Genomic DNA, 13,912 nt, shown 5'->3' with positions numbered 1-13,912 from the left:
ATGAAATCCAACAACGAGAACTCGGAATTCCTCAACACGAGCACCTCTCTTGAACATAACATCACCTTCTTTGACATGGGATGGTTGCAACATATTGAACACATTCTCACTTCACAACAACAACAATATTTCAAAACTCCACTCATTCATGAAAAGGATCGACTCGATCTGTTAAAATGTAAACAAGTCTTTCTCTCGAGCTCGAACATCATTGATGATTCCGAATCACCTCTCTTAGTGGAATGTATTAAAAAATATCAAAAATTTCAATTCGACAATAAGAACCACCAACCGTATGCACAACTTGGTTTTTCAGAAAAATTCAAAGTCTTGAGTGCCTGTACGCATCAATATTTAGTGAGTGTAAAGGGATTGAATTGTATCCATGCACGTTTATTACAACATTCCACAGATTTCGATCATTCCGATTCAAGGAAATGGTTTCAAGAAAATTCCAAACAAGAGGACAGCATGATGAACAACAAGTCGTCTTTTCATCGTTTCAAATTTGGTTATGCTTGTTTTGATGACCAACCAGAGAAGGAATATAATTCTCACCATCCTCGACAACAGCAACAACCATCCACACCTCACAATTCCATTCAGGAACAAGATATTACACAGTGTTATACATGTCAAGTCATTCCCTATTTTACCTATTGTCCATACCTTCATGATCTTTTTCGTAATGAAGATGATAATTATGCCATTGCTCCTCTCTTTATTATTCGATTGAAAATGATAAAGAAATCAGAATTGAATGTCAAGAATGATGATGACTACTCTCTCTTCCCTTTCCTCCAATCACCCTTAGAGAGAAAACACACAAAATCAGAAGATTCGCTCTATTTGAAAATGGAATATCCTCATTACTCAACCACCATGAGTGTATTAGAACGTGAACTACTCTTTTCACGTTCTTCGAAATCTTCATTTGAGTTTTGGAATTGCATGTATGAAAATTTACAATCCTCATTTTTATCCAAACATGGGAAACATGCCATGAAATCATCCTTCAACTCTGTTTACACTCCCTCATTGGCTTCCCAATTTGAAAATGTACAATTATTATTAAGATCGCAACAATTAGATGCCAAGTTGAAAATTGCAGGTGAGACTTTTCAAGTAGCACTTGAAGATGATAATACATTCTATTTCAACTCTAAATTTTATGGACAATTGAGTGGAAGAAAACCTCATCCATATATGGTTCTTGTCGATGATGAAACAGACAAGAAAGTTCAACAAGTGAAGTGCTTTTTGCAACGACCAGAATTTTTATTAACACTTCGAATCAATTATGATTTGAATCAAGGACCTTTATTTATTTCTACCAAATTGGCACATCAAATCATTTCTCATTTAGGAAGTCATGAGGACATCAAGCTTGATGAATATGACCAAAATTCACCTTTGACATCACCTTCTCCTCCTTCCTACTTTAGAATTGAATGGAATAACACATTGGGTTATTTATTAACCTCTAATGAGAATGTCAATCATGATTCTGTCAAACACACATTTCTACTTGAATCTCAACACGTGGAAACTCACCACTCGTATCATTATCCCATTCATATACTTGATTATTCTCAAGGAAGTGATCAAGATGCAGAAGCTAATGTGAATTTATTACACATGTTTAATGGATGCGATCAACGAGGAGAATTAGCACCAATTTTTGAGAAACTCATGGTTCGTCATGTTGAAGAAACTATGAATTCATATTTATGTGAAAATATTAATGATGATCAACAACAAAGAAAATTACTCATCCGACAATATTTGAAAGATGGAGATTTTGCAGCATTGAATTTATTGGGAAGTTATCATGACTCTATTACTTCATTTCTTGTTGGTCCATTTCGTTCCAAATTATTGAACATGAAAATGAGAATTCCAAATTCAAGAAGATTGTATGGTGTTGTGGATCCTTATGGTGTGTTGAAATCAAACGAAATATTCATTCAAATTTCAAACAAGAATGGAACGATGAAAACTCTCATTGAGAATGAAGTGATCATTACCAAAGAACCATGTTTTCATCGAGGAGATTTGAGAAGATTGAAAACTCTCAATTCTCAACAATTGAATCAAAATGAATCATTGAAACAACTTTTACATTTGACCAATGTCATTGTATTTCCTGCATCATGTAGCGACAGCACTTGTATGAGCCTCAACAAGTATTTCATATGTTGGGATCAGGAAATTGTAAAAGCATGTGAGCCATTCCCAGATGAAAGTAATAATGTCATTGATTCATCTTTGGAGAATATGAGATATAGAGCCACAACAGATCCAGAAATTCAACAGTTTTGGATTCCTTTTCGAGATGCTTTTGCAGATGTTTTTGATTCCAAATGGACCTCTCAAGAAATATTCTCTTCAGTGATGGCGAATATTCCTCCATTGAGAATGCATGAGAATTCTTCAAAATTTAGAGAAAGAGGACGAAATGTTGACCATTCATTCTCTTCTCAATCCAGTCATGAGAGTCTACTGAAAGAGTTTCCTGGATTTCCTCATTATTACATTCCTCATGATTTAAATTTTTCATGTTCTGTATTTTCCAAGTTACCAACTCGACACAGTGTATCTCTGTTAGGTCGAATGTATGACAACATGATCAAGATCGTGAGTGAACGATTGAATCTACCTCAATTATTTGAAAATGCAAGTTCATTACTCGATGATCGTCGATTGATTCAAACTCTTTGGTATTTGGAATTGTATAGAGGTCAATCGTTACAACTATTTTTGAAAGAACAAATGAAGGAATGGTTTCATAACAATCATACAACAACATTGAGACATGCTCGAATGATGAGTGAATTTTTAGATTTGTTCTGGACAGTGTTACCTTATTGGGATCACCATGAAGAAGAGAATTCTAATCATGAGAATTATGTTTTTAGGTTAATTGTCATTTCAGAAAATATTGAAAATTGTCTTTCCAATCCACTCACTTATCCTCAGATTTTGGATCCATTATGTGAAATCTTTCAACAACCATGTGCATTCCTTGTGGATTCTCTATTTTTTAAACCTGATGAGAGAGATTGGGTACTTGAAAAGACCTTATTGAATACAGACCATTTGAAATGCCTTGTATACAAGACTTATTCAAAACTTGCTTTGAGAGAGCTGTTTTATCATCAAGTGTCAAATCTCCAATTGAAGGTTTGTGGAAATTAGTGAAGATGGTTCAAAACGTATTGTTTATCTGCTGTTGTTGTTTAATAAACCGTTCAATATTTAGTTTCGTATCCAGAAATAAAATAATGGCCTTTTGAAGTGTGCCATGGAGGTTTACCAGATTCTCCGCGGTTACAATCTTAAGATGTTCAGCTGATGAAATGACAATTTTCTTGATCACAAGTTTTTCACCTTTCAAAAAAAATGCTTCAAAAACGACCCAAAGAATATGCCGCCTCGTCACAACACGATCACAGTGTCTCCACGTTTTCTTCGTCTCTTGAACAAGATCCAAAAAAACCAAAATTCAACCTTTCAGACCTTTTCACCCAAAAAATGGATTTTGCTCCTACTCTACTGCAGCAACCTGCACAGCACACTTCACATCACACTCCAGAAGTAAAACACGATCACATTGGTCAATATGAAAATATATCATCTCTTCATGAGGATCATCATATTTACAAAATTAAAAACTATCTCGAACAATGCAATATGAAGGTGAAAGAAATTGGAAGCGGATCTTTTGGAGTTGTTTGGAAAATTACCAATGGATGCAATCAAGAGAAAGCATTGAAAGTTTCCAAACGAGTCACAAGCTTTAGAGAAGCCTTATCATGTCTTCAACTCGATCATGAAAATATCGTTCAAGTCGATGATGTACATTTCATTGAAGGTGTTCCATGTATTGAAATGGAATATTGTCTTCAATCGTTGAATGTATTTGCTACACACAATACAACCAATACTAATCGGTTGAATGAAGAAATGATTATGAAAATCATTCAACAATGTTGTTCAGCCATTTATTATTTACATAGAAAAAAAATGGTTCATTGTGATATCAAACCTGAAAATATTCTCATTCGTAGAATTGATCTCGACAACGGTGATATTCATGTAGTATTGGCAGATTTTGGATTTGCCAAATACAATCGGTCCATTCTTAAAAAAGATCGAATCGACGGTGGAACTCCTCAATTTTATGCTCCTGAACTTGTGCAACATAAGAACTTGTGTCAGAAAACAGAATATCCATTCACAACTGCCAGTGATGTCTATGCATTGGGTATTACCATTCAACGTTTACTCACTGAAGAGATGAAACAGTCTCCATCTCCTTTCATGACCAAAATTTTGCAAGTCGTAGAGTGTATGACTCATCACGATACAACCATTCGAATGAATATTCTAAAACGCATTGCAGAGGTTGAATGGGCATTCAAAGAAGCTAAAAGAACGGCTGAATCGTTGAATATACCTCCCTCTCAAGCCTATGAATTATTTTTACAAGCTCTCTCCTACAATGATATGGTTTTGTATTTTTCACCCTTTCAACACAAAGCCTTTGTTGAGGAATGTGTCAAGAGGAATAGTAATGCATTGGAATATGCGCATCCCATGTTACGTGATGATCAAGATGTGGTTGTGGAAGCCATTATACACAACCCATTTTCAATTCGATTTGCCTCTGAGAGACTTCAACAAGAATTGAGAAATCAAGTCAGCATGGAATTTCATCGTTTCTTTAGAGACCAGCCCAAGGACGTTTTGAATCACATATTTATGCAAAATGTGAAAAGTAGAGAGGAATTATTATTTTACACTAATTTTCATCCAAATATACTTGAGCATGTGCATGATGAGAATTTGAGAAATGATCGTGAAATTATTTTAAAGGCCACAGAAAGAGATTCTTCCGTTCTAAAATATGTGACAAATCCAGAATTGTTTCGAGACCATGAAATTGCATTGAAAATTATTAGACTTGATCCCTCTCCAGCAAGTAATCGCATTGATCCATCATTGTATGAAGATTTAGATTTTGTAAAGAAGGCAATTACACAACAATTTCGAGTGTTCCAATATATTGCACCAAGTTTGAAACGCAATAAGGAATTAGTTTTGGAAGCTATTCGTCTCCATGGTAGTAATGTATTCGAATGGATACCATCATCATTGATTGAAAATGATCGAGAGGTGGTATTAGAGGCTGTTAAGAAAGGCAAAGAGTGCCCAGAACACTTTTACCATGATGAAGAAATATTGAAAGAGGCCATTATTCGAGACTGTGTTCCTCATGCCATACTTGCCAAGGCAGATGATCATTTTGCACAAGAATCGGTAAAATTGAATGGAATGCTCTTGAAACATCTATGTCGATTTCAAGATGTTGGAGATATAGTTTTACAAGCTGTCACCAATAATGGAAGAGCTCTCGAATTTGCATCTCCAACATTAAGGGATGATGCAACAATTGTGCTGGCTGCAGTATCCAATAATGGACTTGCTTTAAAATTTGCGTCGGATCGTTTGAGAAATGATTTTGACATTGTCAAAACAGCCATCTTGAAAAATGGATTTGCTTTAGAATATGCTTCAGAAGAATTGCAAAACAATCGGCAACTCGTTCATTTGGATTTACCTACACTTGCATTTGCATATTGTTTTGCCTCAGAAGAAATTCGCAGCAGTTTTGACATTACAATGAAAGCCATTGAAGTGGAAGGAAATTTTATTCGCTCAGACGACATTCCGTTGCAGTTGTTGAAAGATGAAAGAATTATTTTAACTTTATTGAAATACTCGAATGGTTTCTTGAGAGATATTCCGAACAAACAACTGCTTGGAGACAGGTCATTCATGGAGAAGGCCATTCAGGTGAATCCATATGCATTTGTGGCATCACCACACTCGATTAATAGCGACAAAGAATTGATGACCCTTGCTTTGTTAAAAAATCCAGAAGTTTTCAAATACCTTGCATATGAATTGAAATTAGATCCTGACATCTTAAAACTGGTTCAGCCTGATTTTATTCAATCCAGAAAGGAGAACCAGATGGAACATGTTTAAATCCAATTTGCATATGTGAGATATTGTTTTATTCATCACAACCAAATGCAACCACTACTGTCCATGGAACTCAAAAAAGAACACAATTACTTGGTTCTATTGGCAATCTTGTTCAAAAGAGTTCTGTAAATATCCTTATTAATAAAATCAGGAACACGATCAATCATTTGATTCATGGCTTGAATGGCTGTTTGTTCATAGGACTTGTACAATTCTTCCAAATTCAATTGCTTGTACAAATCCTTCACTAATTTCACCTTTTCAGGTGCTTCCTTTCCATAATTAGCCTTCAACACCTGGACTTGTTCTTCGTTGGCCAATTCCAAAGCCTTAACCACCAACCAAGAACATTTACAATCCTCAATATCTCTTCCAACCTTACCAATATGAGATGGATCACCATAACAATCCAAATAGTCATCCTGAATTTGGAAATATTCTCCCATGGCAATAGAAATATCCAAAGTTTGTTTTCTAATATTTTCATCCAACTTGTTACTCAAAATTAAACCACAATATAATGGAAGATAGAAACTATAAAAGGCTGTCTTGTACTTGACAATCAATGAATAAGTTTGAATATTAAAAGTATGGAATGGAATGGTCGATGATTCATTCTTATCTACATTTGGAGGAAGTGATCTTAAATCGTGTAATTGTCCCAATTCAGTCATATAAGTGACTTCATGGAATAAATCAACCAATGGAACGTATAAAGATGGTTCATTGAAATAATGCTTCAAAATCTTGTAAATATGAGATTCAACAATTAAATAGTCATTACAGGCTGTCATTTTGACATCCTCCAAACGGTACCAACAATCTTGTCCACGACGAGTGATTGATGCATCCATAATATCATCAGCAACAAGGAAGAAGGCTTGAAGGAATTCAATGCACCATCCCAATACACAAGCAGAGTGGAATTGTTTTTCACTGACTTGATAGGAATTGAGAATGAGAAGAGTATCCACGACGGCCAATCCACGATTTAATTTACCATGTGGAACATTGTAATCGAGAATCTTGAGTGTTGAATAGGATTGAATAGGGTTGAATAGGATTGGATATGAGGGTTGAATTGTATGGTTGAATTGTATCGAATAGGATTGGATATGAAGGTTGAATTGTGAAGAATAAGAGAAAATTATATTCCATTTGTGTGTATAGAATAAGAAAAGTTCATATATAGACCTATCATGAAATGACTTACTCTTTCAACATATTCAATATTCTCTTTTGGTACTTCATAATTATTCTTAATGTCATCCAAAATAAATTTCTTCAATTCTTGGAATACTTGTTTGAATTCAGTTTCAATTTGTTGTTTTGATTTTTTACTATAATCTACTTTAGGACCACTGGTGGCAATGGATTTTGTGGATGAAGAGGAACAACAAGAGTGTTTCTTGTACAAGAATAAACCAGCAGCACTAGCAAGGGTAGCACCGAGTAATAATTTTTGATTACCAGAGAGTGAAGAAAGGAAGGACATGATGTTGGAAGGATGACAAGAAATCACAAGCGAGAGAGTGAATGTGCGTATGTATGAGCGTAGGTGTGATTATCAATCTTAGGGAATTTTTTTTCACGAATCGATGATTTTGTGCTGATGAAAGTGGAGACCTGAGGTTTTTCGGAGAACGATGTTATGAAATTTATTTACATGAGGTCCTGTAGAATAATAATGCTTGCACACTCCATGAAACAGCAACAAATAATCTAATTCTTAAGAGTAGACATGAATTGGGAATATTGATAGGGATCACTATACTTGAAATGGTCTTTCGTTTCACTCACATGTTGACTTGTTGTCAATTCTAAATGGTCAGGGTATGTACATCCAGAAACAATATTCTTCGATTTGTAGTTACTCTTGTATCCAGTGGGGTGAGAGGAAAGAAGGGGATCATCATTGGGTGAATGGTTCACTCCAGCAGCGCTTTGAAGTGTTTGGATGAGGGTTTGAGCATGCTCCTTCTCCTTAATCAAACTCGAGTGCTTATTAAAAGAGGATTGAGTCATGGTGAGGTCAGAAGGATGATACGATGGGTCGATTAAGCGATCTCTCCATCTGGCCACAGGTTGTACAGGAATATCATTGTCTGTCGGAATGAAGCAATTGTTGTTAGACTTGAATCCTCCTCCTGTTCCTCGATACACATTGACTTCTTTACAAGAGACTGTGCTTTGAAAGAGTTGAGAGGTCCTCAATAGATTGGGATCAGTGTTATGAACCGATGAGGATTGTTTCGACAAGATGGTATGATTGTTGGGACCCTCCAAGGATTTTGAAAACTTGTTCTGAAACTCTTCCGACGTGGTAGTGGTGTACATCATCCTTATTTACAATTGTTACAGATGAACGTCTTGCAAATGTGCTGTAGTTTTTTTCAACTAATTTTAAAATCGAAACGGTAACGGAAAATGAGAGGGTTTTCTCTCGTTTCAAAGCGTCATCTCGACATCACATGACAAGTCTCGTTGAATCATCATATCAGTAATTGATAAATTAAATTGAAAATTAATTTATTATTCTCAATGTACAATCAAGACATCTCCCGTGTGGGACTTGAACAACTCCCGCAACCTCGAGTCCCTCATTAGTGGATATACAGCGTGTTGGTAGTAAAAAAGATGGTGGGAATGATAAATTTACTCTTGGACGACCAACTTGGAGAAATCTGGTTGAATATATCTTTCCAAGTTATCAAAGATCTTTTGTTGGTTCTTTTCACCTGCTTGTTCCTTCTTGACTTCAAATTCTGGCTTTTCACCACCCTTGTCCAAAGCCCAAGCGGCACCCTTCTCTGGGTCGTAAGCAGCAAGAAGTTCCTTGAGCTTACCTTCCAAAGAAGCATCAACAGCAATATTCTTTGACTTCATGTACTCAACTTGTACAAGAGCTCTTTGACCGTCTTGGTGTCTAATATAATTGTCCAACATTGTGTTGAAAGAACCAGCATCAGGCTTTTGATATGGATTTCTTCTCTTCAAATCATCAAAGGTATCATGAAGATAAAAGTTGTCATTTGTGTTGGCCAAAACGTCAAGATATGTGTTGTAGTGCTCAGTGGTTGGATAAACACCAGAGAGCAACATGTTTCTCCAACAACGATCAGCAATCAATGGCAAATCTCTGACTTCTCTCAAAGATTCCAACCATTTGTTTGCGTCCTTTCCGTTCTTTCTGACTTGCTTCCAGTAATATTCCCATGGATCATCCAATTCATTGACAATGATACGGAAGCAGTTTTCTTGAGAAAGAGAGTTCAAGATCAACTTGCTGGCCACATTCAAACGACAGACAAAGTATCTGCCAAGGAAGTTCAATTTTTTAATCAGGAGAGAGTCAGTCTTGGCTTCAATGACCTTCAAAACTTCAGGCTTCAATACCTTTCTAACGCTTTCATCCAAAGCAGCACCTTGAGCAGCCGATGTTGCGTAGGTAGCAACTCCGTAGTTTGACTTGAAAGCACTTTGTAGAAGAAATTTAAAGTGATGATATTGATTGGGTGAGTATTTTGTTGTTTGGCCAAGTTAGAAGGAGAAAGGCATACGAGTACGAAAAGAAGAATAGTGTTTTGATATAGTAATAATTGTTCGTAATCATCAATAAATTAATAAACAAAATTATTAAAAAACAATGATATTTACGTTGAACGGGCAATGGAGGTAATTGAACGTCTGAGCATGATGAATATTTTTTTTTAATCAACTCGCACCTCTATTTTACAAAAGCAATAGGCCGCACACAAAAAAGATGACACGAACGCGCTCAAAGGAAAAAACCATGAGTATTGTTATTATTATTGTCAGCAAGTAATTGTTCAATACTGCTTCGAAAAGTCATTCAATTCTGACCGGCTCTTCCTTGCTCACCTGACTGCAGAATAATGCTTGAGCAATTTGCTTTAAATCAACTACCAAAAGACACATCAAAGAAAAATGAAACAAGTTTCGGCTGCCAGCACAAACCAATCACCACCTTCGGAAGAAATGGAAGACAATCCCAATCAATCCGTCATCATTCCAAGAACAGCTCGTCGTAAAAGCTCATCCAAAACTTCTCTCACAACAACCTCTCGATCATCTTCCGAAGAAATAAAGTCCGAAAAGAAAACATTATCCAATAAGAAGAAAAAGACTTCTTCCGCAATAGCCTCAACCAACAAGACTTCATCCTCTTCAAAAAAAAAGAGTCTTAAAAATCTTTCTGAGGATGATTATCAACCAACCTCTAAAAAAACAACCACACCTAAACGAAGGCTCAATGTCATTGATTCAACCTCTTCATCTTCTCAAAAAAAGAAGAAAAAGAAAAAACAAGAAAAACATTACGATAGTGATTTTGAAAGAAATGACTATGACAGTGATGTTGAATATGAAGAAGACATTGAGTTTTTAAGACCTAAAATAGCTCAATTAGGTGATTTATTTGCAGAACATAAGGGTAGAATTTGTATCTTTTCAGGTGCAGGTATTTCATCAAGTGCTGGTTTGAGTACTTATAGAGGTAAAGATGGAATATGGTTGAGAGATGGAATGCTATTGAATACTGGTAATAATAGCAATACTTTAAAATTGGAATCACCAACAACAACTAGTAGTAATAGTACTCACTCTGAATCTACCAATAAGAATCTCAATTTGAAATACTTTCCAACTCTCACTCATATGGCTATTAAGAAACTCTATGATCTAGGATATATCAAATATGTTATTACTCAAAATAGTGACAATTTACATTTAAAGAGTGGAATTGATGAAAAGGATATTGTTGAAATACATGGCAACAGTTATAAAGAATATTGTGAGAAGTGTAACAAGACATTTACTAGAGAAGATATTATTGTACATCCAACAAGCGAATCCATTTATAGAAATGTAGTGAAATCATCCAGTGGATTGAATATTCTAACATCCAGTAGTGATCATGATAGATATGATGATCAAAATAGAAGTAATAGTAATAGTACTAATATTAGAAATAGTAATAGAAATAGAGGTAATGACGGCAGTACTAGTAGCGACAAAAATTCCATTCCAGATCATTCTCATACATCGATTAACAAGTGTGAATATTGTCAATCACCATTGAAAGATTTAATTGTAAACTTTGGTGAGAAAGTTCCACAACATTTATGGGATAAGGCAGTTCACTTTATTGAAAGTTCAACACTCATTCTAGCTATTGGTAGCAAATTATCTGTAGATCCTGTTAATTCTCTTGTGGTTATGAATCCAAATTCTAAATTAATAATTTGTAATTTACAATTAACTCCATTCAATGATGATGCATTTATGGTTATTCGATGTAAATCTGATGATTTATTTAATCGATTGGTTGAAAAGATTGATCCACCCAATAGATTTGAAATTCCTGAATATGTTTATGAAATTGAATTGTGTTTCAAAGAGAAGAATGACGAAGCAACAACAACAAACAATGAATTATGGGCAAGTGATGAAGCAACAACAAACAATGAATTATGGACAAGTGAACGAACAAGATTTCAAGTGAAATCTACTCAATTGAATATGATTGAGAATATTCAAATTGTAATGAATAGTAATGCTTTGATTCATTCCAAAGAGATGATCTCTCCAAGTGATTCCATCAAATTATTCAATGGAAATCAATTTACATATGATTATAACAACAAGAACTCTCTCATTGATAAGATTATGATTGAAGTGAACCACACCATGTTCCCAACCAAATTTAGAAAATTATTGAAATCGAATCATTGTATTACTATTCATAGAGTCAACAACAATAATACTACCTCCGCTGCAACTACTAATACTACAACTAATACTACAACTAATACTACTACGACTACTACAAACAGCTCCACTCCTTCTTCTTCTCAACCAATAATATTATTCACCAATTTTAATGATTTATTTCAAAAGACCATTCGACTCAAATATTACACCAATCAAAACAAGTGGAGTTTTGAGGTGAATGATGCTCAATAATGATTGAGTGTTGAATCAAATTTACAACAACTTTAAATGTTTTGTAACCTTGTCAATTTTCTCAACAGGTGCAGGACCAATTCCCAATACAGTCTAGACATTCGTAAAATTCCATAATTACAACAAAGTAAATTCCATATTTTCATATGAAATACCCCATACAAAGTAAATTCCATATTTTCAATACCACCATATATTGTCATTGTTGATAAATTCGTCATCAACATGATTTCAACAAACAAATTGATCAATTACTTGAACAATGCATAGACTCAAATTCATACATACCTTGGATCCAGCCTCAATTTGTGTTCTTCCAGCATCCACAACAAGATAACAATTTAATTTCTCTTTTAAACAATTTTGAATGAGTCCTTCAAATTCTTTTTCACTGTCAGCTCGCAAACAAATTTTAGCCTCAGCTGTCGTTTCCCAAGAATGAAGATATTGTTTCCATTGTTGAATATCATCAAGTGTGATTAATGGCAGTACATCATTACCACTAATTGTATTTGGACATTGAGAATGCACATATTTGTAATAATCAATATTTTCATACAAAATATTACGATAGAGACCAACAGCAGCATGACAACATTGAGCTGCAATTTTCCCTTTTCTCATATCCAAATCATTTCTTACAACGAAAACCATTTTGTATTGTTGAGTCTTTGGAAAGACCTTGTTGAGATAATCATTGAATTTTTGATTTAACAAATTGGTGTTGTTGCTGTTGACAGAGGAGGTAATATTCGTCATGATGTTAGCACTTCCGAGTGATGATGTTGATGATAACTCGCTATTCATATTTTTGGTTGTTGTTGTTGTACTATCAGAAGCTATTCCAACCAAACAATAGTCCCACAATGAACGAACGTTGGTAACGCTTTATAACAACACTCAACACAAATTCGAAATTTAAAAACAAGTTAGAATTCTTCACTCAGTAACAATCGAAATGATAGCGCTTTATTACACCTAATGCCCAACGCAACAAAAAGAACACATAGAAGAAAAAGAGCAAACTAAAAACATACACAATCAGGACGTTCATTAATTCGCCATCAAATACATCGAACAATTGTTAACATGTAAAAACATTAGAAATTCTTATGGTTAACATATTTCTACCAAGGCAAGAGGTAACCGCAGGTATATATTAGTCTTTAACTGTTCAACTATTGAGACCAATAATTCTCTTGATCACATTTCATTGGAACTAATCCGTAATTAGCATATCAAATGTTATAGCAAGAATAGGCTTGCTCATGTAAGATAATTATTAACTTATCCACCCTCCAATTAATATCAGACTTACCTAAATAGTTTATGTATTTTGCGTGTATAACCACTACTTCTTTGTACATATCCCAACCAATGTATCGAGTACCTTTTACCCGTAGGAACTCACTTGTAATTAAAATCTAACATACAGAATAATCCTTTCTGCGTATGCACTGTAATAGTGTCTGGCTATGTTATCTTGGGAACTTTGTGTTGTTATGTGTAGTATTTTATATTGACCTAATGATCTTATCAACCAATAATAAGTTAGTACCAATGTGTTAGTTGCTCTCGACCAACAACCTTAAGAATATTTATATTGTCAATTGTGCCAGACTGTGTGGATGCTGCAGTGCGCTGTTTTTGGTTGGGATTTGTTGACATTTTTTGCCATACTTTCAAGAAGACAGTCAACCTTATTGTTTTCATTACAAAACACTTCCGTTCTTTTCAGAGAGTGTATGACTCCATTACCCAATACAGAAACAACATTTCTATACCAAAATTTCTTTTCCAAGAAAAAGACATTTAATGTAACTCACAGTTTTAATGATTTGTTACCGAATGCAGCAGCTTGGACATGGGTGTT

The 13,912-nt window shown here is 34.8% G+C and overlaps 8 protein-coding genes across 8 annotated transcripts in view; 3 read left to right on the top strand and 5 right to left on the bottom strand.

Moving 5' to 3' along the window:
* On the top strand, positions 1-3,198 carry C9374_011877 (uncharacterized protein; the record flags this gene model as incomplete). The annotated part of the gene is made up of 1 exon (XM_044687580.1): positions 1-3,198. The coding sequence occupies one exon, from the start codon at positions 1-3 to the stop codon at positions 3,196-3,198; it is 3,198 nt and encodes a 1,065-aa protein (XP_044542962.1).
* Positions 3,199-3,402: 204 nt separating this feature from the next.
* On the top strand, positions 3,403-6,054 carry C9374_011876 (uncharacterized protein; the record flags this gene model as incomplete). Its single annotated transcript, XM_044687579.1, has 1 exon — positions 3,403-6,054. The coding sequence occupies one exon, from the start codon at positions 3,403-3,405 to the stop codon at positions 6,052-6,054; it is 2,652 nt and encodes an 883-aa protein (XP_044542961.1).
* Positions 6,055-6,140: 86 nt separating this feature from the next.
* C9374_011875 (uncharacterized protein) lies at positions 6,141-7,549 on the bottom strand (the record flags this gene model as incomplete). Its single annotated transcript, XM_044687578.1, has 2 exons — positions 6,141-7,079; positions 7,268-7,549. The coding sequence occupies 2 exons, from the start codon at positions 7,547-7,549 to the stop codon at positions 6,141-6,143; spliced, it is 1,221 nt and encodes a 406-aa protein (XP_044542960.1).
* A 227-nt stretch (positions 7,550-7,776) lies between these two features.
* On the bottom strand, positions 7,777-8,391 carry C9374_011874 (uncharacterized protein; the record flags this gene model as incomplete). The annotated part of the gene is made up of 1 exon (XM_044687577.1): positions 7,777-8,391. The coding sequence occupies one exon, from the start codon at positions 8,389-8,391 to the stop codon at positions 7,777-7,779; it is 615 nt and encodes a 204-aa protein (XP_044542959.1).
* Positions 8,392-8,709: 318 nt separating this feature from the next.
* Positions 8,710-9,749, bottom strand: C9374_011873 (uncharacterized protein; the record flags this gene model as incomplete). The annotated part of the gene is made up of 2 exons (XM_044687576.1): positions 8,710-9,532; positions 9,712-9,749. The coding sequence occupies 2 exons, from the start codon at positions 9,747-9,749 to the stop codon at positions 8,710-8,712; spliced, it is 861 nt and encodes a 286-aa protein (XP_044542958.1).
* A 253-nt stretch (positions 9,750-10,002) lies between these two features.
* Positions 10,003-12,039, top strand: C9374_011872 (uncharacterized protein; the record flags this gene model as incomplete). The annotated part of the gene is made up of 1 exon (XM_044687575.1): positions 10,003-12,039. One exon carries the CDS (start codon positions 10,003-10,005, stop codon positions 12,037-12,039), a length of 2,037 nt encoding a protein of 678 aa, XP_044542957.1.
* Positions 12,040-12,060: 21 nt separating this feature from the next.
* On the bottom strand, positions 12,061-12,846 carry C9374_011871 (uncharacterized protein; the record flags this gene model as incomplete). The annotated part of the gene is made up of 2 exons (XM_044687574.1): positions 12,061-12,132; positions 12,328-12,846. 2 exons carry the CDS (start codon positions 12,844-12,846, stop codon positions 12,061-12,063), a joined length of 591 nt encoding a protein of 196 aa, XP_044542956.1.
* A 1,034-nt stretch (positions 12,847-13,880) lies between these two features.
* The window catches only part of C9374_011870 (uncharacterized protein), a gene marked incomplete at both ends in the record, with an annotated part of 1,215 nt that continues 1,183 nt past the window's right edge, over positions 13,881-13,912 (bottom strand). The window contains one exon of the mRNA XM_044687573.1: positions 13,881-13,912. This exon is cut by the window's right edge and continues 1,183 nt beyond it. Coding sequence (XP_044542955.1) covers positions 13,881-13,912 — 32 coding nt within the window.

The sequence above is a fragment of the Naegleria lovaniensis genome, assembly GCF_003324165.1.
Source record: "Naegleria lovaniensis strain ATCC 30569 chromosome Unknown tig051, whole genome shotgun sequence".
Lineage (NCBI taxonomy): Eukaryota > Heterolobosea > Eutetramitea > Acrasida > Naegleriidae > Naegleria > Naegleria lovaniensis.
This window is presented reverse-complemented; position numbering and strand designations above follow the sequence as displayed.